General features: G+C 47.0%; 1 protein-coding gene and 1 non-coding gene across 3 annotated transcripts in view; both read right to left on the reverse strand.

Moving 5' to 3' along the window:
• The window catches only part of LOC135522643 (neuropilin-1a), an 84,362-nt gene that overhangs the window by 20,686 nt on the left and 36,830 nt on the right, over positions 1-26,846 (reverse strand). For both annotated transcript variants that reach the window (XM_064949096.1, XM_064949095.1), the window contains exons 6-9: positions 21,904-22,059; positions 18,719-18,885; positions 5,824-5,979; positions 3,662-3,806 (exon numbers count right to left, since the gene is read on the reverse strand). In XM_064949096.1, the coding sequence (XP_064805168.1) occupies positions 3,662-3,806; positions 5,824-5,979; positions 18,719-18,885; positions 21,904-22,059 (624 nt within the window). The remainder of the gene's footprint in view (positions 1-3,661; positions 3,807-5,823; positions 5,980-18,718; positions 18,886-21,903; positions 22,060-26,846) is intronic.
• trnat-ugu (transfer RNA threonine (anticodon UGU)) lies at positions 17,557-17,633 on the reverse strand. Its single transcript has one exon. It is a non-coding gene; the product is annotated as a tRNA-Thr (tRNA).

The following is a 26,846-nucleotide window of genomic DNA, read 5'->3' on the forward strand; positions in this document are numbered from 1 at the left end:
TACTCTGCCTGCCGGCCTGCCTGCTGTTGATGTCATCCATATTGAATGAGGTACATCTAAACATCAGGTAACATCAATGCGTAATCATCTTCATGCGCCTCTCCTTCATAATGTAGAAGGCAGCACTCGCCTCAGAGTAAACCCTCTCTCACTGGGCTCTCACTACTGTGAGTTAGGGAGACACCGAAATGTACACCATAGTTACCCGGAGGAAAATGGGAGAGGGTCATGCCTTTTAAAATTTAGTCCAGGGAAGGGTAATGTAATTTGTAATCGTTGAAATGCAATATTACACAGGGTTGGAGAATGAGTTGCTTTTTATAGTATCTCATGTGCGCCCGATGCTGCCCCTCATCCTTGATTCTCTGCTGCAATATCAAGTGCACCTAGTGTGGTCTCAATCAGCCTGCCCTGCTCTTATTGATGTAAACCCTACTGTTCTGCCTAACCAAGGACTGTATTGTGTGTGGTGGCATTTCAGGAGGCGAGTTAATTTGTGCAAAAAATGCAATATCTGTGCGCACAAACTAGGCCTACTGATGTACTGTTCAGTTCGAGAGAGAGAGCGTGAAGATGAGAAACAGGAATGAAGGTATTTATTTGATTTATTCTGGATCCGCATTGGCTGTTGCCAAGGCAGCAGCTACTTTTCCTGGGGTCCAAAGCTTGCTACTGATACAATTGATTTTAATACAAATTAAATAGACCTGATTATATAAAACGATCTATAATTGCGCTTTAGTCCGCAATGCTTTATGCTAGAAACAAGCTGTAAAATGCCGGGGAAAGACATGAATCCAATGGATGTGGGATGTACTTGGATTGTCTCTATGACTTTCAGAGGCTGCGCTGCAACCTTCTATAGCCGAGGAGCAGTGGTGTAGTGCTCTTTTTTGGGGGGGTTAAGGGAGCGCCAAAAAAGTTTTGAAATGACGTCTTCATTTCTCAATCACAGTTTGTACCGACAGATTGAATATCACTATGGAATAGGTGCATAACATGCATCCTCCAATTGCCAGGTCTGCCCACTTGCCCACACGTCTTGTCTCAAGAACATTTTATAACCTCAAACACCAAGTTAGGCATTCCTCGTTTCAAAGTAGGCCATCATCTGTCAATGGTGAATGATAATTCTTCCCGTTTTACAGGTGAAATGCCCAAACTGCATGCCAGTCACTTGAAGTCAATCAGTTTCATGGGAAGATGCATTTAGAGCTTCTAGAATGACTGTTTCTTGAGCGAATTAAAGCAGATGGCGTGAACAAACGACTATATTAGCATTTTCCGATAGGTCTATTTTGATTCAATCTAAGTATAGCCTGTAGTGTGTGCACTGTTGAGTTTTAATGATTGTTGAAAGAATATTGGACTATTCAGCTTCAGACAAGAAATGACTGAGGAGGTGTTTTTGGTGTAACATACTGTAATATAGTCCTACTACATACAGTATGCTACAGTAGGCCAATATGGTATTACACTATATATACAAAAGTATGTGGACACCGCTTCAAATTAGTGGATTCTGCTATTTCAGCCACACCCATTGCTGACAGGTGTATAAAATTGAGCACACAGCCATGCAATCTCCATATACAAACATTGGCAGTAGAATGGCCTTAGTGAAGAGCTCAGTGACTTTCAACTTGCCACTTTTCCAACAAGTCAGTTTGTCAAATTTCTGCCGTGCTAGAGCTGCCCCGGTCAACTGTAAGTGCTGTTATTGTGAAGTGGAAACGTCTAGGAGCAACAACGGCTCAGCCGTGAAGTGGCAGGACACACAAGCTCACAGAACGGGACCGCCAAGTGCTGAACCGCTTAGCGCGTAAAAATAATCTGTCCTCGGTTTCAACACTCGCTACCAAGTTTCAAACTTCCTCTGGAAGCAACGTCAGCACAAGAACTGTTTGTCGGGAACTTCAGGAAATGGGTTTACATGGCCGAGCAGCCGTACACAATGTATAGTGCCAACTGTAAAGTTTGGTGGAGAAGGAATAATGGTTTGGGGCTGTTCTTTATAGTTCGGGCTAGGCCCCTTAGTTCCAGTGTGGGGAAATCTTAATGCTACAGCATGCAATGACATTATAGACGATTTGGTGCTTCCAAATTCCAACCCCATTAAACACCTTTGGGATGAATTGGAACGCCTTCTGCGAGCCAGGCTTATTCACCCAACATCAGTGCCCGAACCCACTAATGCTCTTGTGATTGAATGGAAGCAAGTCCCCGCAGCAATGTTCCAACATCTAGTGGAAAGCCTTCACAGAGTGGAGGCTGTTATAGCAGCAAAGGGGGGGACCAACTCCATAGTAATGCCCATGATTTTGGAATGAGATATTCGACAAGCATGTCCACATACTTTTGGTCATGTAGTGTACTGGATATACCGATCTGCTATGTAAAATACTAATGAATCACTTTGTGATCTTGTGAGACATATGTTCAGCAGTGATCTAACTTTACTAAATGAGCACCATTGTGAGAAGTGATACTCTTCTATTTGTAATAATAATTATAATAATAATAAGTGATGCGTAGGACTATTAGATGTAGGCCACATCTTGATGAGGGTTATTTTGAGCGATTTGAGCGCCCCGCTGAAAGGACAGCTGTGGTCAGGTATCGCTATGAGTTCCAGTGCGCAAGGTGTTCTGTTGAATTTTCTGAACATAATGGAATACGCGCAGTGAATATGGATCCTAGATGTCATTGGTGTGATGAGGTTCATGCAGGGCATCAGTTTGTCTGCACACACAATAGAGGTGGTACGTTTCTGTAAGCTAAGCATTCGGAACAGTAGGGCGATTTCAAGTGGGTCGTACAAGACTGTTTTGAGGACAGACGGTTTAGCAACCCCTGGTAGAGTTTTCTGTCTGTGACTGTTCTTGTTTCGGTCGGATTTGGCGTGCTCAAAGTGGCGTTTGCAGACACGCCTACAATCCATAATTACCCGATGATATGTGGCTGCTAGGTTAAACAATGGAATGGCTCAAATTCATTGATGATCAGATACTTCATTTGTAACTGGTTCTGTTGCGTTCCATTTTTTTTTTTTTTTTTTTACAGTTGATTGACGACTTTAGTTCTGTTACAAACTTAGACTCCTCTTTTTTTTAACAATAGCCTGCATGGAAATGTTCATTTCATAAGAGATCTGACTGTATCCAGGTATCACTCATTATAAATGACATACAGTCCCTTAGTAAATCATTTCAGCTACTCTTCTAGATGAGGAGGAAAATATCACCCAGGTACATGAGAGATGAGAGGCCTAAACAAATCGTAAAGGAGCACTTAGATACTCATTTTACCGAAAGGTCTAACAATATACCATCCACCAGCAGTGACTTGCATGCATTTGAATGGTAAACTAAGACCTCAAATGTATTTATACTTTATTTAACTAAGTCAGTTAAGAACAAATTCTTATTTACAACGACGGCCTAGGAACAGTGGGTTAACTGCCTTGTTCCTCGGCAGAACGACACATTTTTACCTCGTCAGCGCGGGGATTCAATCTAGCAACCTTTTCGGTTGCTGGCCCAACGCTCTAACCACTAGGCTACCTGCCGCCCCTATGTAACGCTAAGTGACGCTAAGTAGCGTCTGGCTGCCAGACAGAGAGATATAGAGTGTGAAGCATTGGGATCTCCGTGGTACTGACCTGATATTTTACAGCCGTACACCTCGAAGCGCAGAGCGATGCCTGTTTCCCAGGCGACGGGCCGGATCCGGATGAAGCGGGTGAGCGTGGCTTTGGGAAGCATCGTCCTGGCGACTTCAGTGGGGTTGATGTTCCCTTGGAAAACCTGGGAGGAGAGGAGCTGTTCATTATTCACAGAGTTTGTTTAGTGTAGTAGTAGAGCCACCAGGAGAGAGGCCTACTGGGCCAACTGAGGCCTTGGCCTCGCTTCACACAGTGCTCCAGAAACAGAGCTCAATGCCGGGCACAGGCCATATGCAGGCCAGCCTCCCTTCATTGTTCGTATTAGGCTACTGTCTTTAGACTATATACTATATACTGAGCATGTACAGAATATGGAAATGAGTGTTTCATACTTAAACATCCTACGTTTTTGATATGAACCAGATTCACCACAGTTCATAATGCACCGACTATTGTGATTGTGACCCAGCTGTAATTTCAACCATATACAAACACCTTCACCCTACAGTTATATCCAACTGTGACACGCACGCACACGCTGACAACACCCTACAGTCCATCACACATCACCCTGGCTAAGTCTCACTCCGCAGGCATCCGGTGGTGCGGTGGAGTTAACCCCGCGGCAGGAGAGTGCTAGCCAAGCAGTAGCGGTGTGTTGCGTGGCAGTACAGCTCATCTGGGCGGAAGTGAAGGTGAACGTTGGCAGCGCTAAAACGCCAGCAGGCAGGGCCAATGGGACCATTAGTCTGCTCAAAAGCCTCTCTATCACTGTCCCTACATCCCTCTCTCTGTTTCCTGGGTAATGGTTGTCAACGGAGTCATCCACTCTCCTATATGTCACGCCGGTTGGCGCTCCTCTCTCTCTGGCGCCTCTGTCGCACCAATAACTATTAAATGGCTTTTTTCCAGCTAGCTAGCACCATCACCATCCCACTACAGCTTCAACCTGCAGGCTCAGCACCTAGTAAATAGGACCTACTACTCACAAAAGCACTTTAGAGGCCGGAACTGAGAGACAGGGCTTTTCACATCACCTTGCTTTAAAAAGAAAACGGTGTACTTTGGAGAGGTCGTAAAATAATTGGGCCTGAGGGGCAGGGGGAGGGGGTATATATTACAGACACAGACACAAAGAGAGCTGCTCTGGCCGCTATGGGGAAACGTGGCTGCCCTTGTGAGTAGCACACACACAATGGTGACTACCTACAGGTTCCACAGCCTGGTCAAACGGACCTCTTGATGGGCCCGTGGAGTGTGGACACCCACTAATGGAGGTTTGTTTACAGACCAAGAGCCTTCTGGTCTGTTTCACAGGCTGATAACTGATCGATCGTCAGATCCAGTCAGATCATTAGGTTAGCCACTCTCTGGTCTGGTCTGGTCAAGTCCCTCTCTCTCTCTCTCTCTCTCTCTCTCTCTCTCTCTCTCTCTCTCTCTCTCTCTCTCTCTCTCTCTCTCTCTCTCTCTCTCTCTCTGTCTCTCTCTCTCTCTTTCCTCCCCATTCCATTCATCCCTGTCACTCCTGGTTTATTAAAGGCTTTGTCAACCGCTCTCCTTCTTCAGACAAATACCAGAGCCTGACACACAGTAAACAATGACTTCATCCAACTAAATGACTACTGTAGCGTCTTTATGAGAGAGTCAGTAGTACTGCACTGTAAATCGTTTCTCACACAATGCATTAGCATACCACGCTAAGCGCATAATAATATGGTGGAGAAAACGCTGTTCCACAGAGACAGAACCGAACACAGACCAGACCAGGGGCATTCCCCTTTTGTTGAGATATTGTGTGGCTGAAGCAGAGATCCAAGCCAATACGAAGGAGGAGAGCACAATTCAACTCTGGCTGAAAGCACGGAAATATCGCTCTGGGTAAGAGCGTCTGCTAAATGACGAAAATGTATATGTTGTGAGTTGACATGACTGGCATTCTGGGTCTGGTTGGCCATTGTGCCACAGCTCTGTAAGTCTTCTGAGAAATGTGTCTCAACGAGTGTCGATGCATGTCTTCTGCTTTTGCTACATGATTGGAGTATTACTGAGGTAATACATACGGTTGCTGAAGTATAGGAAAAGATGATGTGCTTATGATACCATGCAACGTTAGTGGTAGGCAGTGGGGTACAGAGTGGGTGAAGAGTAGTCTCTCTTACTTTCTGTTTTGAACCCTCCTTCAGTGTGATCCAGTCTTCTCCGTTAGAGCTGACGTCCACCTTGTAGGACTTGACCCAGTAGGTCTTCTTGGTCTCCTGGGAAACGGCCCCCTGTGTTCCGACGGCCGTCACGAACCGGAGGAAACCCAAGTCCACCTGAAGGGAGAGGGAGCGGTCAGTCAAATCCAATGGCACACGCAGTACATACATCAAGACTTTGGGTTTTAGTGCAAAGAGAACTGTTCTGCAAGTCCAAACACTGATGACATAAGAGAGTAAAAAAATGTGAAACACCTTTAGCCTGCACCTCATTTAACTATGACTAGAATGTAATAAACAGCAGAAGTATGGAATGATATTCTATTAATAAAACACCACAACTTAATTTCCTGTGATGGGGAGACAAGAGCTTATTGGATGAAGGTGAATATTGAATGGAATTGGCCTCCTGATATTCTAAACAGGAGATATAGATTGAATTTCAAATAGTACAAGGTTGCATAAAAAAATCCGAGCTTCATAAAGTAATCATGAACTGCTGCAACATTACTGATGTTATTATATTTTCCCGAGCCGGCTGCCAGACAGGGGGAACAGGGCCAAGAGCCTATTGGATAGAAGGGAGTCAGAACAGAGTCTGTATGGCTGAAAGGACCGTGATGCTGAACAGACTAAAGAGAAGGAGCTTACCAAGCATCAGGGTTAGAGAGCGGTTACACTGTTTTCTATCAGAACTGTGGACAGTGTGTGTGTGTGTCTGTCTGTCTAGCATCATGCTCTCTCTATACCTTGACTGTGTATGTCTCTCTGTCGGGAAAGAAGCAGGCCCATCCTTCTGGAGCTGCCTGTCCGTGTGTGACTCGTACTCCTCTGAACAGGACATCCTGACCTGAACCTCCCCCCCATCTCCCCATGGATCCCCTTAAATAGACTGGCCCATGTCCCATCGAGCTTGTCTAACAGGGATGGAGCTCTATTGGTCTGGGTCTGGATTGATTCAGCAGTCCAGACGTGGGTAGACCCCCACTCTGAGAGGAGACAGGAAGATCTGTTTCGGCTCGCCGGTCCCTCGCGCAGAGAGACCAAAACAACACCTCTGGACTTGCATTCCATCTGCGGTGCTGCCCCTATGGAGCCCACTTAAACCCTACCTCTCATCCCCCCCCAGCCGGAACAGAGGAGGAGGAGAGGACTGGTGGGTGACTGAGGGAGGAGAAGAGGGCACATAGGAGAGGCCTCCAGTAGCGGGTGGCGAGGTTACGCTGCACTGTTAGTATTTAACGGGCCATAGCCTCTCTCTCTCTCTCTCTCCGACTGGCCACACTGGGGCTAATAAGGAGTGATGCAAGGGAGTAAAAAACGCAGGGGGGTCAATCAAACGAAGGGTTGTGTGTGTGGGAGTTGTGGGAAGGGAACGGGCTGCTGGCTTCGTTACGGTGCTGTGTGGAGGGAGGGAGAGGGGTAAAAAAAGAGGGAGCGACAAAGAGAGAAGGAGCGAGAGAGTGCGGAGAGAGAGAGAGAGAGAGAGAGAGAGAGAGAGAGAAGCTTTGATATGGGATTGAGAGGAGGCTTAAGACTGATGGATTGTGGCCGGGGCCTCGTGGAGATTAATGAATCCACACCAACTACAGCATGTGATGTGTGTGACAGCAAATGATTCATCCCAAATGGCACCCTATTCCCTATATAGTGTACTAATTTTGAAAAGGGCTCATAGGAAATATGGTGCCATTTGGGAAAGCCGGGGAGATCAGCAGAGCGAGCCGGGGAGATCAGCCTTTTAAAACCAGTCGACGAGAGCACCAGCCAACCAATGCAGGCATCAGAGTGCATGTTAAAGATATCCATACAGCCTTGAACAGTGCTTCTCTCTCTCTCTCTCTCTCTCTCTCTCTCTCTCTCTCTCTCTCTCTCTCTCTCTCTCTCTCTCTCTCTAACGCACGTCACAGTGAATACATTGGCAATGCCGTTGTCATTCATCTACTTTAAAATGTATTCAGGAGCAGAAGCTAAGGATAAAACCAGATGGGGAGAGCATGAATAAAGGTCTCTATATGACTTCCGTTCTCTGCCCGCTCTGGAGGATTTGAAGAAAAGAGAGAAAAAGACAACATACTTTTGTTCCTGCCTAGGAGCTCAACTGGGCTTATGGAAAAAGGGCCAGATTTCTTTAGCCCCATAAACAGAGACAGAATCCAAATCCCCTGTTTCAGAGCGTTCCTTTTTAATAACAGACGATTCACAATCCCCATGGCATGGCTGGGTGCGAGAGGAAGGAAGAATGTGTCGGTACAGATGGAGGGTGGTCTGGATGGGGGGAAAGGAGAGAGGAGTGGGGAGAGGCGAGTCCTCCTCCTCCTGCTGTCTATCCTCCTCCTCCTCCTCTTCATCATTATCATTATCATCATCAGCAGCTTCACAGCTGCCCTGGACCAATGACAGAGTGCCTTACTGAGAAGGGGATGACTTGGCCTTGGATCCCCCTCCTGATTGGACCCTTATTAGCCGTAATGGAATAATGGAATTATACTATAATTGAGAACAGTCATGAACATTCAGAGTCAGTCAGTTAGGCTGTGTCGTTGGCTGGCTAAATGGTTCCGTCTGCCTCCTTCAAACTGTTTCTTTATGACTCAGTGACAAGTCAACTGATCACCATGTTCTGCCCTGTACCTCCAGACCATGGACTCAGACAGCCAGAGCTCTGATTCATCCCGTAGGACCACTTATAGCATGTTCAAAAATGTATGGCTGGAGAGTACACTGAGTACTGCCGGGGGAGGAGAGGGGAGGGAGAGGAAAGAACAGAACAGAAGGAGACAAAAGGAAGACAGTAAAATAAAAAAACAGAAGAGAAGAGAAGCCGGCCGGGGCTGCTTTGCTGGGGGTCTGAGGATGGGAATGACAGAGCCTTGTAAGGCTGTTGCCTCGTAAGGAGAGAAGAGACCGACTGGATCAATTTCAGAGACGTGAGCATGATAACAGGGCTGTGCTAATGAGAGACACATGATTTATTAATGACTTGTTGTTTCAGTCAGAGCCGAGGAGGGACAGACCAGGGTCAGGCATACCGGACAGGCGAGCTGAAAGAATAACGGCTGAATAATAGAGAGAAAATAAACAATGAGGTATAATGATTCATGCTGGGACTTCGTTAACACGGAGGAGTGTGCAGTGTGTGTGTGTGTGTGTGTGTGTGTGTGTGTGTGTGTGTGTGTGTGTGTGTGTGTGTGTGCGTGCGTGTGCAGTGTGTGTGGGTGTGTGAGGAATAGATGGCATAACTCACCCAAACCCAACTGCTCTACCAGTTGAACCAACGTGCTGTTAAATAGGGGGAGCGTGTGTGGGTGTGTGCAGCAAAGCCAGGAAAATATATTTTTAGATGATAGATTATTTGCTATCAAACTCTTAGTGAATTGGCAAAACGTGTGAATCATCGTTAATGGGTGATGTAATCCTTGTCTAAAAGAGTGTCAAGTATAATAACCACGTCGTGCTGACATTACAGAAACACGCTCATTTTCATTAACTTTTTTTTTTTACGACTGTGATTTTCGAGAAACGCCAGGGTGTGTTTGGAGCGGTGCCTACTCAGAGACAAATGACACAATACAATCTGGTCCCCTGTTGTAATTCATATCTACAGGGACACACACACCCCTTTCCCACAAAATGGCCTGTTAAAAAAATCAGACAATTACAGCACATCATCAGTATCCTGCTGAATGGGAAATCACGTCTCTTTCTCCTCCTGTTCTCTCTGTCGTCTTCCCACTCTTTCTCTCAGAGTTTTCCCTGTTCCTACTAAAGGAATGGTGAATACTGTTCTGTTCTCTCACCACATCAGACTGTGTGTGTGTGTGTGTGTGTGTGTGTGTGTGTGTGTGTGTGTGTGTGTGTGTGTGTGTGTGTGTGTGTGTGTGTGTGTGTGTGTGTGTGTGTGTGTGTATCTAGTCATTACGCTGACTAATGGAAGCAGAGAAGCAGAAACAGCATTAATGCCGTTGCTCAACCTTGTAGGCCCACAGTCAGTTGAGCCTGTTGGTGCAATTAAATTAACATAGGGAGTTTCACCACATCAGACTGTGTGTGTGTGTGTGTTTGTTTGTGTGTGTGTGTGTTCCTCAAGTTCAATGACATGACTTCATCCTCTTATCATCATCATCCCCACAGACTGTGTCAGACATTGTCATAATCGTCATCCACCGGTCATCAGATCCACTCCATAGTGGAGTGAGTCAACGGAACTCTGGGTCTCCGTCCCAAATAGCAACCTATTCCCTACATAGTGCACTACTTTTGACCAGAGTCCCATGGGTCCTGGTCAAAAGTAGTGCACTATATAGGGAATGGGGTTAGGGTCAGGCCATTTGGGATCACTGTCTGAGGATACAGTTGACTCATTGTTCTGTGGCTGTCAGGTGTGCGTTGTGCAGAGCCGAGGGGTGGGGTTGGAGCAGAGAGGGGAACACAGTGTTCAGATCAGAGAACAACTGTTGAGCTTCAAAAGCCATTTGTCACTGTTTGACTACCTCATAATTCAACTGGTGCGAAAATACTACAATCAGTTTTCATGAGGAGTTTTTCATGAAATAAGTTGTACCAGAGAGTTTGGGCTTTCACTGCCTTGCCCCCTGACTGTGTACTGGGAAAAAATAGACTTCCCATCTGTTGGTGTGTGGGCTGAATTAATAATCGAGAAACTCTGGGGAACACAAGACTACATTTTCCCTTCTCTCTCTGTCTGTCTGTGCGTCTCTCTCTCTGTCTCTCTGTCTCTCTGTCTCTCTGTCTCTCTGTCTGTCTGTCTGTCTGTCTGTCTGTCTGTCTGTCTGTCTGTCTGTCTGTCTGTCTGTCTGTCTGTCTGTCTGCCTGCCTGCCTGCCTGCCTGCCTGCCTGCCTGCCTGTCTGTCTGTCTGCCTGTCTGCCTGTCTGCCTGCCAGCCTGTCTGTCTGTCTGTCTGTCTGTCTGTCTGTCTGTCTCTCTCTCTCTCTCTCTCTCTCTCTCTCTCTCTCTCTCTCTGTCTCTCTCTCTCTCAAAAAACAAATAACCCAGAAAATCACTGATCACCACACAGAGAGGGGAATTCTCTCACTGTGTTTCAAAGTCAAACACCAGCTGGTAGCCATAGACCAGACAGACAGAGATAGTCTCTCAGGTTTCCTACAGTAGATCTCAGACTCGGGAGATTGTGGCCATCCAGAACAAACAAACAGTTACCTCACATGTTCAGGTACTGTACTTCTAAACTGGCCTGGTCCCAGATCTGTTTGTGCTGTCTTGCCATTGGTGCCAATGGTCAGTGTCACTGTTTGCGTGACCATACGAGTTAGCAAGAGAGCACAAATAGATTTGGGACCAGGCTACAGTCCTTCTGAACAGTGTAAGATAGCGATCCATCAGCGTTGGCCTCTTCCTCTAATTCTATGTAGAGCACCTGACTGGATGCTGTTATATTTTAATATTAGTTTGTGCTTTTAAAAAAGTCCATTAGCCTGAAGTATAATTCGTTCCTCTTTCACGAAAATTGGATTACCACGAAGACGCTGCAATGCTGTGAGACCTATGAGCTCCTTCTCAGACCTTCCATTCATCACAGGGTTTACCTGACATAATTACGGGCATATTTTTAGCCATTTGTGCCGTTAAATTATGCACGTCTTTCCTGAGCGGTTGATCATCTATTTTATCCTGACAAAGAGGGATGATGTGTGAGGTGGGTCTAACGTGGGGTGAAGGTATGACGATGACTAAAAATAAAAGGTGTGTGTGTGTGTGTGTGTGTGTGTGTGTGTGTGTGTGTGTGTGTGTGTGTGTGCACGTGTGCGTGCTTGCGGGCATGCATGCGTGTGACGGTGTGACGATGTGGAATGATTACAGTTTTCAGTCTGAGACAGTAGCCTACTTTCAGGTGTTTTTTTTGTTTTTTTTACGATTTACTACATATTGAATCACCCTAAACACATAGAGCGCAACTGAAATGGCACATTCTTCCCCTATTTAGTGCACTATTTTGGGCCCTGTGGGCCCTGGTCAAAAGCAGTGCACTAAATAGCGAATTTGGGAGGGAACCACAATGACCTCCATGGTTGCTTACACTGTTACCACAGATGACTGACTAATGACCACCGTCCTTCAGGAAACAAAGCAACGAGACCTCAGGAAGGAACTGACTAGAGAATGACTTCATCAGGACATGTCAGTGACAAGCCTGGTACAGGATATGGAGCAGCCTCGTCTGTGGATGACCACTATGATACAGTAACAACATGTTTCAGTCAAGAGGCTGACAGGGCTCGATACTGTACAGCGGATTGTTTTTCTAATGGCAGCACAGTATGAAGGTAGATGGACACAGACAGAGGGGCCCAGACAGGCCTCAAACACCGGTGTGTCGTCTGGAGTCGGGGGCTTTAACCGTACAGTAGATCTGACAGGGCAGCCAAATCTCCTTCCACTTTCTTTTAGCCAGACTTCATCAACAGAGAGAAGCTGATGTTAATTACAAGCCCATTATTCTAATTACTCATCCTTTGGCATGATGACAAGACAGTCCCAGCAGCTTGAAGAGCTCTCATTGACAAAGACAATGGAGAGGAGCCTGCGTCCCAAATGGCACCCAATTCCCTATTCCCACATAGGGTCCCTGTCAAAATGAGTGCACTAGGTAGGGAATGTGGAGACATATGGGACATACCCCGAGAGTGCTAAACATTTCGATCCTTAATTTCTATTCTATCCTTCATCCCACTGACCATGGATAATTGAAAACACATTTGGACGGCTGTTGACCGCGTTCGGGGCCGTGTGGGTCCATAGGAAAACAGGATATGGCTGAGCAAGTTGTTTTAGCGGCTGACATGAGCCCATAGCCCAGCACTGCCTTACTCCCTCTTTTCTCTCTCTCTCCTTTCTTTTCTCCCTGGACCTGGATAAACGTCTGGAGAGCTGAAGCAATGTCTGCATCCCAAATGGCACCCTATTCCCTACATAGTGCACTACTTTTGACCAGAGCCCTGTGGAACCTGGTCACAAGTAGTTTAGTACATTTGGGAAGCAGACAATGTTTTCAGGGAAGTCAGTAATTAGTGTTTGTTTGATGGCTGATGGCTGGAAAAGTGGAATTTAACCTGTTTTTCTTTGTAAAATAGCGCAGGCTCGTGTGTGTGTGTGTGTGTGTGTGTGTGTGTGTGTGTGTGTGTGTGTGTGTGTACGTGCGTATGCAGTGGTGTAAGGTACGTAGTTGTTTAGGGTGTATCTGTACTCTACTGACTTGGCAGACTCACTAAACACAAATGCTTTGTTTGTAAATGACGACTGAGTGTTGGAGTGTGGTCCTGGCTATCTGTAAATTAAAAAAAATAAACAATCTGGTTTGCTTAATATAAGGAATTTGAAATGATTTACTCTTGATATTAAGTATATTTTAGCAATTACATTTACTTTTGATACCTAAGTATATATATATATATATATATATATATATATATATATATTTTTTAACTTAAGTAGTATTTTACCGGGTGACTTTCACTTTTACTTGAGCCATTTTTATTAAGGTATCTTTACTTTTACTCAAGTATGAAAATAGAGTACTTTTTCCTCCACTGTGTGCCTGCGTACGAGCGGTTTCCATGGGGAAAGACGTGGCCTTCCTCCATGCAGCCATATGTTAACATATAATTACTTCCTGTTGCACTTGGTGACTTTACTGGGCCAAAGCCAAATGAGTGAGATTAGGGCAGTTTTATGAAAACATTGTTTTTAATTTTCTGCTTTTTCATCAACTGGTTTTCTCCTAACAAACAAGATTAAAGTCAACATCCTTTCCCAGAGTGCTTAGAGAGAAGGGACGCTCTCTTTTTGTCTCCAGAACTTTACTTACGATTAAGTGTGTAAGAGATATGTGTACGATAAAACAGATCATGCTGTAAATACCGATAATGCACTTATGACGCAAGATGGATAATTATGGCTATAACCTGTTCGCAAATAAATCCTACAGATATGGAGAACATTTACCATTGAACTCATCAGTAAAGAACAATACTATGAATAACCTGTATCTTATCCTTATGTGATAGACGATAGAAATTATTTCAGGTATTGACTTTCTCTCTCAGGGACAGCATGTATTATTCATGGTGTGTGTGTGTGTGTGCGTGTGTGTGTGTGTGTGTGAGATCAATGGTTGCTGTCTGAGGCAAGATGTTAGACTCTGTGATGCCATCTTGCTTTTATGGCATCACTCAGGCCTAGGGAAAACCTCTCTCCCACTCTATCTCCTTTCCTGACAGAGCCCATTCCTCATGGCGTCGAAGTGTGCGTGTGTGTCTGTGTGTATATGTGTGTGTGTCGTCAGTGTCCCAAGGGGACCGGGAAATCTTCCCTCCGCTTTTGTTTTCAGGTCGGAGACAACGTGAATGTCCTCCAAAAATATAGCTGTCCTCCCTCAGTCATAGGGCCAAATGTACTGTACAGGTGAAGGTATTTCCTCCTAGTCCGTCACCCACCATTCAGGTCTTCCTATTGGATCCAGGTCTGTCACCCACCATTCAGGTCTTCCTACTGGAACCAGGTCCGTCACCCACCATTCAGGTCTTCCTATTGGATCCAGGTCTGTCACCCACCATTCAGGTCTTCCTATTGGAACCAGGTCCGTCACCCACCATTCAGGTCTTCCTATTGGAACCAGGTCCGTCACCCACCATTCAGGTCTTCCTATTGGAACCAGGTCTGTCACCCACCATTCAGGTCTTCCTATTGGATCCAGGTCTGTCACCCACCATTCAGGTCTTCCTATTGGAACCAGGTCCGTCACCCACCATTCAGGTCTTCCTATTGGAACCAGGTCTGTCACCCACCATTCAGGTCTTCCTATTGGAACCAGGTCTGTCACCCACCATTCAGGTCTTCCTATTGGAACCAGGGCCCTCACCCACCATTCAGGTCTTCCTATTGGAACCAGGTCCGTCACCCACCATTCAGGTCTTCCTATTGGAACCAGGTCCGTCACCCACCATTCAGGTCTTCCTACTGGAACCAGGTCTGTCACCCACCATTCAGGTCTTCCTATTGGAACCAGGTCTGTCACCCACCATTCAGGTCTTCCTATTGGAACCAGGTCCGTCACCCACCATTCAGGTCTTCCTATTGGAACCAGGTCTGTCACCCACCATTCAGGTCTTCCTATTGGAACCAGGTCCGTCACCCACCATTCAGGTCTTCCTATTGGAACCAGGTCTGTCACCCACCATTCAGGTCTTCCTATTGGAACCAGGTCCGTCACCCACCATTCAGGTCTTCCTATTGGAACCAGGCCCATCGCGCACCATTCAGGTCTTCCTACTGGAACCAACCCAAAAATACACTATCTGGCTGAAGGTGAGTTCATTCATCATCACAGTAACCTGCTGCTACATACATCCATACTATTCCCCTTCTGGGGGCCTCAAACAGATGGAGGATCCACAAAGGTAGATATTCACTGTACCTCCCTCTAGACGTGGCTGACATGGGAATGGAAAGAGAAATAGCTATCTAACGATTATAAATACACTTCCTGGTGGATGTGAGAAGACTCAAAGGTCGCCTGTCCACCTACCCACACGCATTTAGGCATGCACACACACACGTGTGCTCGCGCACACACACACAGACACACACACCAAAGGACTGTTCCTCTGGGACAATAGAGTGTGATGAATAGCTAACCCACCAGAGCTCCGTGCTAAGCCATAAGAAACCCCACCAGCCTAATTAACAGAAGGAGAAACCCCACCATGTTGCCCTGCTCCTCATCTCAATACATTAACATGAGAGGCAGCATTAAAATAGTTGACAAACCTACGCTATCCAGCTCTAGATATATGTTATCTGAATAAACTATAGGCAGAGAAGAAATATGCCTGAGATATCAACCCCTCAAACCCCACTGCCTGTCATGAATAGCTAATAAAACCGTCTGGTGCAAATTGCATACAGAGAATTAATTAAATGAATAATGAATTGATATCCATCTAACAGGCGTGAGGGATGATTTGTCTCGTGGTGCCGTGAGTGCGCCTGCCATTAACGATGGGGAGAGATTGTTGTTGCTGCTGCTCCCTCCCTCAGACAATCTTAATGAAAGAGAAATGAAGAACCCCATTCTTTTAATAACACTTGTTATAATGAAACTTCTCTCTCTTCATGAGCTCAGGGAGGGCATATGCGCAGTGGCAAAGATTTCAAGAAATTATAAATTACACACCATACCAACACGGAATTCACTCTTTGTTACCGTAGAAACAAACGTGCCAGGCATCCACTTCTTTGTCATCTGGCTTTGGAGCGCCCAACAGAGAATATCCCCTTTTTATCTAGCTGTATTTCACTGCTGAGTACAATTAAAGATGCAATATGTCACTTTTTAGGCAACCTGACCAAATTCACATAGAAATGTGAACTATAGATCTGTCATTCTGATTGAAAGAAAGTCTAAGAAGCCGTAGATCTGTTCTATGTGCGCTATTTCTATGCTTCCCTTCCTTAAGTTTCGTTTTTTGCGTCTTTTACTTTTGGTTTTGTACTCCAGCTTCAAACAGCAAAAAGTACAATATGATGTGTGATGGAAAATATATGTCTCAGCGGTTTAGATGGTACAATGATTCTCTACACTATGAAATTAGTGCACTTTTATAAATAAATAAATAAAAACCCTAGCATAATCAATACTCTATTGAGGATTCTGAACAGGTGCCAAATCATTGTTCTTTTGCTCTGGAATCAGCACAGCGGGAGAGAGACACATTCAGACTTTCATTAGGAGAGAAAGACAGTGAAGAACAGAACAGTGCAGAGCAGAACGGCCCACTTGGTTTAAAGGGCTGGTTTTAAATAAGTCCTCATTAACACAAATAGGTATATGAGTCAGATTCCCACTGAATTAAGTCTCTCAGGACACATAGGCTGAAACTAGCAACACTGGGAAAGGACAAGACCATAGTATCTACAGTATTTCTTAGAAACTGCTTATCCTTCCACTTATCAATCATGATTGCATCTTGATTGTTGATGAAACTAAGCCATAGGATCTCTATGGACATAGCTCTCTGGTCAAACTCACAGGTTATGTCCAGACATGATAGGACCCATGACAATGAATTTGTGCCCATCTCCAGTATGAACCTGTGTTCTGTCAATCATTGACCTCCTCTATGTCCCAATAGATGCAACATCTTAGGGCTTAACTTCCCCTCTGAGGGACAATCAACGTCACGCAACTTTAACCCTCTCCTCTAAAGGAACTGCTGCAGGAAGTAGTCTGGGACGGGTGTGTGTGTATGCATCCCAAATGGCACTACTCTTTGCCAGAGCACTACTATATGGGTCCTAGTCAAAAGTAGTGCACTACTGTATAGGGAATAGGGTGTCATTTAGGGCATAGGCGTTGGTTTCTCTCCAGTACAATGGGCCCCTGCCAGGCCCAGGGCTCTCCTCCCACTCCCCCACAGAGCACAGAGCCAAGGGCCTCCTCCACAGACATACACACACAAAAACAAACACACTCCCACTCCTTGAATTCAATTAGTCTGGAAGGGGCAACAGGGGCCCTCAGGACAATATTTTCATAGCAATAAGGAAAACCTAATATTTTAGGAAAACCTAAAATATCTGTCTCCAAGCAGGCTTTACATTTAACAGATATTCTTATCCTGAGCAAGAGCATACCTTTCGGTACTTTTTCATACTGGTCCCCCGTGGGAATTGAACCCACAGCCCTGGCATTACAAGCACCATGCTCTACCAACTGAGCCACACCGGTGGACTATTATAAAGCCTCTTGAGGACTACATACGTACAGTCGAGGCAAACTTTCAACTTCTCAGCGAGGCTTGGACGGACTATAATAAAATAACTTGTATAGGAAATGTAGTGTATGGTTGGGTCAGTGGGGTAACCACTTCAACACAATAACAGGCTCTAGGGTATGTGACATAGCAGTGCCTTTGGGATCAGAGACAGAGCTCCAGTCTTCTCAGATTAAGTTCTCTGTCTGTGAATGTTAATGCAGATCCCAGCACACATGCAGTACAGTAAAACCCTATGATAACCATGCGTGTGTGTTGGTGGATATGTCCCCCGGGGCAGTAACCACAGCGGATAAGAGAGAGAGAGAGAGAGAGAGAGAGAGAGAGAGAGAGAGAGAGAGAGAGAGAGAGAGAGAGAGAGAGAGAGAGAGAGAGAGAGAGACTTTGTGGAGTGTCTGGAATCCACAGCTAGCCTGGAGTTCCACAGGAAGCATAAATTAATCACCAGATTTCTGGATCACCTTAAAATATGTACCCAGCATGCCACAGGGGCGTCCTCAGAGCAGACAGACTTCTGGGATTGGACCAGGAAGGAGAGTCAACTCCACTATAGTCACCACTCTGGATCTGAGTCCCAAATGGCACCGTATTCACCAAATAGTGCACTACTTTTGACTTGGTCAAAAATAGTGCACGGCGTAGGGAATAGGGTGCCATTTTGGACACAAATGGGTACAGACAGTGATTCAGCTTCAATAAGACTTGTAAAAAGCCTGTGGTTGTTTTGTCTTCAAGCAGCTTTGGGTGGATGACTTTGGAAAAGTTACAGCTACCATATTACTTACACGGTAATAAACTTTTTTTTTTACTGCTATAAACACACCCTTTCTCTTCACTTATTTATGATGAGACGTTAGCCACCTTTGAGAAATTCTATGATGACTTTGGGACACATGGAGGTCCCGCGTGGCCCAGTTGGTACAGCATGGAGCTAGCCACGCTAAGATTGGCTGAGGCCATCCATAATAATATGTATGCACACTTTGGATAAAAGCATCTGTAGAATTTATATTTGACTTTATGCTTTATGGTGCAGACTGTACCTGTATCCACTCTTTGTTGTTGTCCTCTCCTGGTGTCCATGCGTTCTCATAGTAGTTGAGTCTGGCTCGCTCCGGGGACCAGCCAGGGTTGTACTGGGACGAAGCTACGATCTGCTCTGATGCTATCTCCCCTGACTCCATACCCAACGGGTCTGTACAGTCAAAGTCTGAGAGAGAGACAGAGAGACAGAGAGAGAGAGAGAGAGAGAGAGAGAGAGAGTGATGTAGGTAGAGAGAGAGCGAGAGAGAGAGGTAGAGAGAGAGCGAGAGAGAGAGAGATGTAGAGAGAGAGGGAGAGAGAGGGAGAGAGAGAAAGAGACAGATGTAGTGAGAGAGAGAGAGGGAGAGATGTAGAGAGAGGGAGAGAGATTGAGAGAGAGAGGTAGAGAGAGATAGGTAGAGAGTGAGAGAGATGGAGACAGGGAGAGAGAGAGATGTAGAGAGAGAGAGAGAGAGAGAGAGAGAGATGGTGGGAAAGAAGGGGAGAGAGATTGTGTAAATTTAGAGCTGAAAGCACCATCCAGTCATACCAGGCCAGAGCACACATCACCCCCCAAAACAGAGCTGGTCCCCGGGGAGAGGGACACTCAGTGGCAGGGTCTGGGCTGGTACTCTGGTGGCCGGAATAAAGAGCCACATCAGTGCCGCCTCAGCTCAGCAGATCCTTGCTTCCGGTTCCTCTCTCCCACTACCACACACAGAGGCTTTAAATGGAAGGCAAGCACAGTGAAAGTGCGGTGCTACATCAAGACATAAAGCTTTAGTCATAAAACATTCAGTGTAGGGCTAAGTTCACTGTAACCTGTAATCGGAAAAGAGAAACTATTATGCATTAAAGTTGAGCTAGTAGTTTTTCCTCTGGTGCTGGTTCATCTCTCCTTTAAAGCTCCCTGTAGGCAGTTTATGTGTTTCGCACATGGTGCACATTTCCTAATATTGTTGTCCCTCGGGGTGTTAGGGCACGTTTATTGTCGGTGTTCTGGACCGTAAATCTCCCAGAATGCCCTGTCCCAAGCAGGATAGAGGGCATCTCCTTGTTTATGTTGACATGGTGCTACTGTCCAGGGTCAGCCAGTGTGTGTGTGTGTGTGTGTGTGTGCGCGCACGTGCGTGCGTGTAAGTATACAACCACCGGCCAGGTCAAGAGGTGAGCTCTTCTTTCGCCATTCCCCGGAGTCCCATATGTAGCGGAGTTGTCTAGACGCTGGCCCTATGACCCCCAGGGTCAGGCTCGGACCCTGGCCCCAGTCTGACCCTGCTGCCTCTAGTCACCCACCCACCTACACCCACATCCACACACACACACACACACACACACACACACACACACACACACACACACACACACACACACACACACACACACACACACACACACACACACACACACACACACACTCACACGCGTACACGCGCGCACACACACACATCACACACACACATACACATTAAGGCAGGCACACACAGTTACGTATTGTGTAAATCAGCGTTGTTCAGCGTCAAGCAGATGGAGAGACCATCTGTTTTAGCTCATAGACAGTCCCTGACTGCTGCATACCCTATACCTTACTCACTACTGCAGAGAGAGAGAGAGAGAGAGAGAGAGAGGGAGAGGGGGACAGAGAGAGAGGGAGAGAGAGACAGAGAGAGAGATGCAAAGATGAGGGTAAAAAATATATACATCACATTCCACTGTTTTCTTCTCCTCTCTGAAAGACCCCCTTCTTCTTCTTCTTCTTATCAACATGTTGGAGGAGGAATCTGAATCTCTCCATAAACATCAACCAGACCCAGTTGAACTTCTATCTGCCCTCTGACTGTAAACAAAGAGTCTCTGGTTTTCAGCCCTGAGGTGAATGTGATCATGTGTGCTGCTATCAGCTATAAGCTATCAGCCTGCGCTTTAAGCAGCAGCCCATTCCGTGAAGTGTGGCGCTGGGGGATCAGGGAGATAGTCGGGAAGTGTTCCAAATGGCACCCTATTCCATTTAGAGTGCGCTACTTTTGACCAGAGCCCTATGCAGCCTAAATCAGGGGCTGTATGGGAGAGGAGACAAGCCTGCTTCATCACCATCAAAGCAACACCTTATCCATCCTACATAACCCCCTCTCGACTGAAGTGTACAAGTCTTATAATATGTACGGGGTAAAAAGGAAAACCCATAGATTATACATCAAAGGGCGTAATAATACATTCCTACTAGAGCACCACAGTGGATAAAAACTGTCAGAGACTTGATCTTCCGTCTCTCTGATATGAGGATCCATTCAGCCAGGTCGTAAAGCTGCCAACTGCATAATTAGGTAAGTACGACAGATGTCAAATAATGCAGTGACTTGATGAGTTCATGTTGGTGGATTAGTGTTTTGATTGTATCTGTCCCTATCTAATAAATGTAATACTGGTGGATTAGTGTTCAGTCTGAACACATGTTATGTTTACGTTGCCATGGTGCTGAGCTGTAGGGACTATAGGGACTAGTGACACAGGCAGTCATCGCTGTATGCGGCTGTGCTCAGGCTCTGTGTGAGTCTATCTAGGGACCTCAGCACACATGCATATCACTACTCCCCACGGGGGACCTAGCACCATCTGGGATGATTAGTGTTTTTTTAACACCAGTCATCGCCATAACAACCCGACGGGGGGGGGCGAGAATGAATGACTGGAGGGGTGGCTTGTGGAAAGATTTATGGGCTTCGAGGTGGTTGTGTTTCATCAATGAAATGTTTAGCCGGAGCATTTCTCAAATTGGGGTCATTGGGGCCGTGCCCCAGGACGAAGATGACTGTTTGGGGGGGCTGGTGAGGCACTGTCCACACCCGGTGTCTCTGCCCCCACAGCCCACTGTGTTGAAGTCAGGCCTCGTAAACTGGGGGAGATGGCCCATGCCTTGTATCACATCTCCTTAATGAAAAGACTGGGAGCTGTTGATTTATTAACTGACTTTAGTCCCACATTAATCTACACGTGTGGCAGTGGAACAGGGACCACCCCTCATATGTAGGGAGGGGTGTATGGTAGTTTCAGTATGTACATGGATTGTAGCTTTATCATTCATGGTGAAAGGTCATTTTAGCAAATGCTAAATGTAGATCTTTTTTTAAACATTTTATCCTAGTAGTCAGTTAAAATAATGCATCTCTCATTGTAATCGGACCATTGATGATAGACAGTCACCTACCTTCTGGCACGGTCCGTTCCAACACAGTGAAGTTGGCAGAGAATCCCTCCTTGGCGATGGCACTGTCTGTGTTGATTATCAGGGCCAGGATGCCCGTATAAGAGATGATACGACCAGGGGTGTTCTGACCACAGTACCGCCCAATGTACGGACCAACTGGAGAGAGAGAGAAGGGGAAGGAGAGAGGGAGAGAGGGAGAGGGGGGAAAGGGGAGAGAGAGAGAGGGTGGGGAGATAGAGGGAAGGAGAGAAAGAGAGTGAGAGAGAGAGAGGGAGGGAGATTGTCAGTTACCAAGGTCACAGCTGAAGGTGGGAGTGTGTGTAAAGTTAGGAGTTAAGTCAGTATTTGCTTGCCCTAGGCCTGTCACATGGGTTTTCATACACAATAAACACATACACCCCCCAAGGTGGTGAGAGAACTAGTGTGTTGATGAAGCTATGAGCAGGACCTAAAACCTGGGGCTGTATTAGTGTAAGACCAGAGAGGGTTTTCACTAAGTGACCTCATAAAGAGAGAGAGAGAGAGAGAGAGAGAGAGAGAGAGAGAGAGAGAGAGAGAGAGAGAGAGAGAGAGAGAGGGACTCCTTGTGAAGATGAAACATGGTCGAGGTTTCCGTCTGTTTTGCACCAGTCATAAATTCCTGGGCCTTTTTTAAGTGAGTGATGTTTTAGGGTTGAGGTGGATATGTACGGTCTGGCCACAGTGGATAGAGTTCTCAAAGACTGGTTTAGTGTTGAGGTGGATATGTACAGTCTGGCCACAGTGGAGAGAGTTCTCAAAGACTGGTTTAGTGTTGAGGTGGATATGTACGGTCTGGCCAGAGTGGAGAGAGTTCTCAAAGACTGGTTTAGTGTTGAGGCGGGTATGAATGGTCTGGCCTGGTTTAGTGTTGAGGTGGATATGTACGGTCTGGCCACAGTGGAGAGAGTTCTCAAAGACTGGTTTAGTGTTGAGGTGGATATGTACGGTCTGGCCACAGTGGAGAGAGTTCTCAAAGACTGGTTTAGTGTTGAGGTGGATATGTACGGTCTGGACACAGTGGATAGAGTTCTCAAAGACTGGTTTAGTGGTGAGGTGGATATGTACGGTCTGGCCACAGTGGAGAGAGTTCTCAAAGACTGGTTTAGTGTTGAGGTGGATATGTACGGTCTGGCCACAGTGGAGAGAGTTCTCAAAGACTGGTTTAGTGTTGAGGTGGATATGTACGGTCTGGCCACAGTGGAGAGAGTTCTCAAAGACTGGTTTAGTGTTGAGGTGGGTATGGTCTGGCCTGGTTTAGTGTGGAGGTGGGTATGGTCTGGCCTGGTTTAGTGTTGAGGTGGGTATGGTCTGGCCTGGTTTAGTGTTGAGGTGGGTATGGTCTGGCCTGGTTTAGTGTGGAGGTGGGTATGGTCTGGCCTGGTTTAGTGTTGAGGTGGGTATGGTCTGGTCTGGTTTAGTGTTGAGGTGGGTATGGTCTGGCCTGGTTTAGTGTTGAGGTGGGTATGGTCTGGCCTGGTTTAGTGTTGAGGTGGGTATGGTCTGGCCTGGTTTAGTGTTGAGGTGGGTATGGTCTGGCCTGGTTTAGTGTTGAGGTGGGTATGGTCTGGCCTGGTTTAGTGTTGAGGTGGGTATGGTCTGGCCTGGTTTAGTGTGGAGGTGGGTATGGTCTGGCCTGGTTTAGTGTTGAGGTGGGTATGGTCTGGCCTGGTTTAGTGTTGAGGTGGGTATGGTCTGGCCTGGTTTAGTGTGGAGGTGGGTATGGTCTGGCCTGGTTTAGTGTTGAGGTGGGTATGGTCTGGTCTGGTTTAGTGTTGAGGTGGGTATGGTCTGGCCTGGTTTAGTGTTGAGGTGGGTATGGTCTGGCCTGGTTTAGTGTTGAGGTGGGTATGGTCTGGCCTGGTTTAGTGTTGAGGTGGGTATGGTCTGGCCTGGTTTAGTGTTGAGGTGGGTATGGTCTGGCCTGGTTTAGTGTTGAGGTGGGTATGGTCTGGCCTGGTTTAGTGTGGAGGTGGGTATGGTCTGGCCTGGTTTAGTGTTGAGGTGGGTATGGTCTGGCCTGGTTTAGTGTTGAGGTGGGTATGGTCTGGCCTGGTTTAGTGTTGAGGTGGGTATGGTCGGGCCTGGTTTAGTGTTGAGGTGGGTATGGTCTGGCCTGGTTTAGTGTTGAGGTGGGTATGGTCTGGCCTGGTTTAGTGTTGAGGTGGGTATGGTCTGGCCTGGTTTAGTGTTGAGGTGGGTATGGTCTGGCCTGGTTTAGTGTTGAGGTGGGTATGGTCTGGCCTGGTTTAGTGTTGAGGTGGGTATGGTCTGGCCTGGTTTAGTGTTGAGGTGGGTATGGTCTGGCCTGGTTTAGTGTTGAGGTGGGTATGGTCTGGCCTGGTTTAGTGTTGAGGTGGGTATGGTCTGGCCTGGTTTAGTGTGGAGGTGGGTATGGTCTGGCCTGGTTTAGTGTTGAGGTGGGTATGGTCTGGCCTGGTTTAGTGTTGAGGTGGGTATGGTCTGGCCTGGTTTAGTGTTGAGGTGGGTATGGTCGGGCCTGGTTTAGTGTTGAGGTGGGTATGGTCTGGCCTGGTTTAGTGTTGAGGTGGGTATGGTCTGGCCTGGTTTAGTGTTGAGGTGGGTATGGTCTGGCCTGGTTTAGTGTTGAGGTGGGTATGGTCTGGCCTGGTTTAGTGTTGAGGTGGGTATGGTCTGGCCTGGTTTAGTGTGGAGGTGGGTATGGTCTGGCCTGGTTTAGTGTTGAGGTGGGTATGGTCTGGCCTGGTTTAGTGTTGAGGTGGGTATGGTCTGGCCTGGTTTAGTGTTGAGGTGGGTATGGTCTGGCCTGGTTTAGTGTGGAGGTGGGTATGGTCTGGCCTGGTTTAGTGTTGAGGTGGGTATGGTCTGGCCTGGTTTAGTGTTGAGGTGGGTATGGTCTGGCCTGGTTTAGTGTTGAGGTGGGTATGGTCTGGCCTGGTTTAGTGTGGAGGTGGGTATGGTCTGGCCTGGTTTAGTGTTGAGGTGGGTATGGTCTGGCCTGGTTTAGTGTTGAGGTGGGTATGGTCTGGCCTGGTTTAGTGTTGAGGTGGGTATGGTCGGGCCTGGTTTAGTGTTGAGGTGGGTATGGTCTGGCCTGGTTTAGTGTTGAGGTGGGTATGGTCTGGCCTGGTTTAGTGTTGAGGTGGGTATGGTCTGGCCTGGTTTAGTGTTGAGGTGGGTATGGTCTGGCCTGGTTTAGTGTTGAGGTGGGTATGGTCTGGCCTGGTTTAGTGTGGAGGTGGGTATGGTCTGGCCTGGTTTAGTGTTGAGGTGGGTATGGTCTGGCCTGGTTTAGTGTTGAGGTGGGTATGGTCTGGCCTGGTTTAGTGTTGAGGTGGGTATGGTCTGGCCTGGTTTAGTGTGGAGGTGGGTATGGTCTGGCCTGGTTTAGTGTTGAGGTGGGTTTTGTCTGGCCTGGTTTAGTGTTGAGGTGGGTATGGTCTGGCCTGGTTTAGTGTTGAGGTGGGTATGGTCTGGCCTGGTTTAGTGTTGAGGTGGGTATGGTCTGGCCTGGTTTAGTGTTGAGGTGGGTATGGTCTGGCCTGGTTTAGTGTTGAGGTGGGTATGGTCTGGCCTGGTTTAGTGTTGAGGTGGGTATGGTCTGGCCTGGTTTAGTGTTGAGGTGGGTATGGTCTGGCCTGGTTTAGTGTTGAGGTGGGTATGGTCTGGCCTGGTTTAGTGTTGAGGTGGGTATGGTCTGGCCTGGTTTAGTGTGGAGGTGGGTATGGTCTGGCCTGGTTTAGTGTTGAGGTGGGTATGGTCTGGCCTGGTTTAGTGTTGAGGTGGGTATGGTCTGGCCTGGTTTAGTGTTGAGGTGGGTATGGTCGGGCCTGGTTTAGTGTTGAGGTGGGTATGGTCTGGCCTGGTTTAGTGTTGAGGTGGGTATGGTCTGGCCTGGTTTAGTGTTGAGGTGGGTATGGTCTGGCCTGGTTTAGTGTTGAGGTGGGTATGGTCTGGCCTGGTTTAGTGTTGAGGTGGGTATGGTCTGGCCTGGTTTAGTGTTGAGGTGGGTATGGTCTGGCCTGGTTTAGTGTTGAGGTGGGTATGGTCTGGCCTGGTTTAGTGTTGAGGTGGGTATGGTCTGGCCTGGTTTAGTGTTGAGGTGGGTATGGTCTGGCCTGGTTTAGTGTTGAGGTGGGTATGGTCTGGCCTGGTTTAGTGTGGAGGTGGGTATGGTCTGGCCTGGTTTAGTGTTGAGGTGGGTATGGTCTGGCCTGGTTTAGTGTTGAGGTGGGTATGGTCTGGCCTGGTTTAGTGTTGAGGTGGGTATGGTCGGGCCTGGTTTAGTGTTGAGGTGGGTATGGTCTGGCCTGGTTTAGTGTTGAGGTGGGTATGGTCTGGCCTGGTTTAGTGTTGAGGTGGGTATGGTCTGGCCTGGTTTAGTGTTGAGGTGGGTATGGTCTGGCCTGGTTTAGTGTTGAGGTGGGTATGGTCTGGCCTGGTTTAGTGTTGAGGTGGGTATGGTCTGGCCTGGTTTAGTGTTGAGGTGGGTATGGTCTGGCCTGGTTTAGTGTTGAGGTGGGTATGGTCTGGCCTGGTTTAGTGTTGAGGTGGGTATGGTCTGGCCTCAGTGGAGAGAGTTCTCAAAAGCCACTGAGAAAAAGAGGAAAGAAATGGAGAGAAAGGGAAAAAAGGGAATAAGAGAATGTCAAAAGAAAAGAATGCAATAAAAGTGAAACCAGGACACACTCCACTGAGCACTTAAAATTAGTTTGTGACACATTGTGTGTGTGTGTGTGTGTGTGTGTGTGTGTGTGTGTGTGTGTGTGTGTGTGTGTGTGTGTGTGTGTGTGTGTGTGTGTGTATGTGTGTTCCTCTGTCTAGATGTTAAGCAGGTCTGGAGGCCTGGTGCTTATCTCTGATTAGTAAGCCTGTGATCAGTGGTGAGTGAAGGTCAGGCTGCTGCCCTGCTCCCCTCTCAACCTATCACCTCCCCTCACTCT

Source organism: Oncorhynchus masou, chromosome 30 (assembly GCF_036934945.1).
Source record: "Oncorhynchus masou masou isolate Uvic2021 chromosome 30, UVic_Omas_1.1, whole genome shotgun sequence".
In the NCBI taxonomy this organism is placed as follows: domain Eukaryota; kingdom Metazoa; phylum Chordata; class Actinopteri; order Salmoniformes; family Salmonidae; genus Oncorhynchus; species Oncorhynchus masou.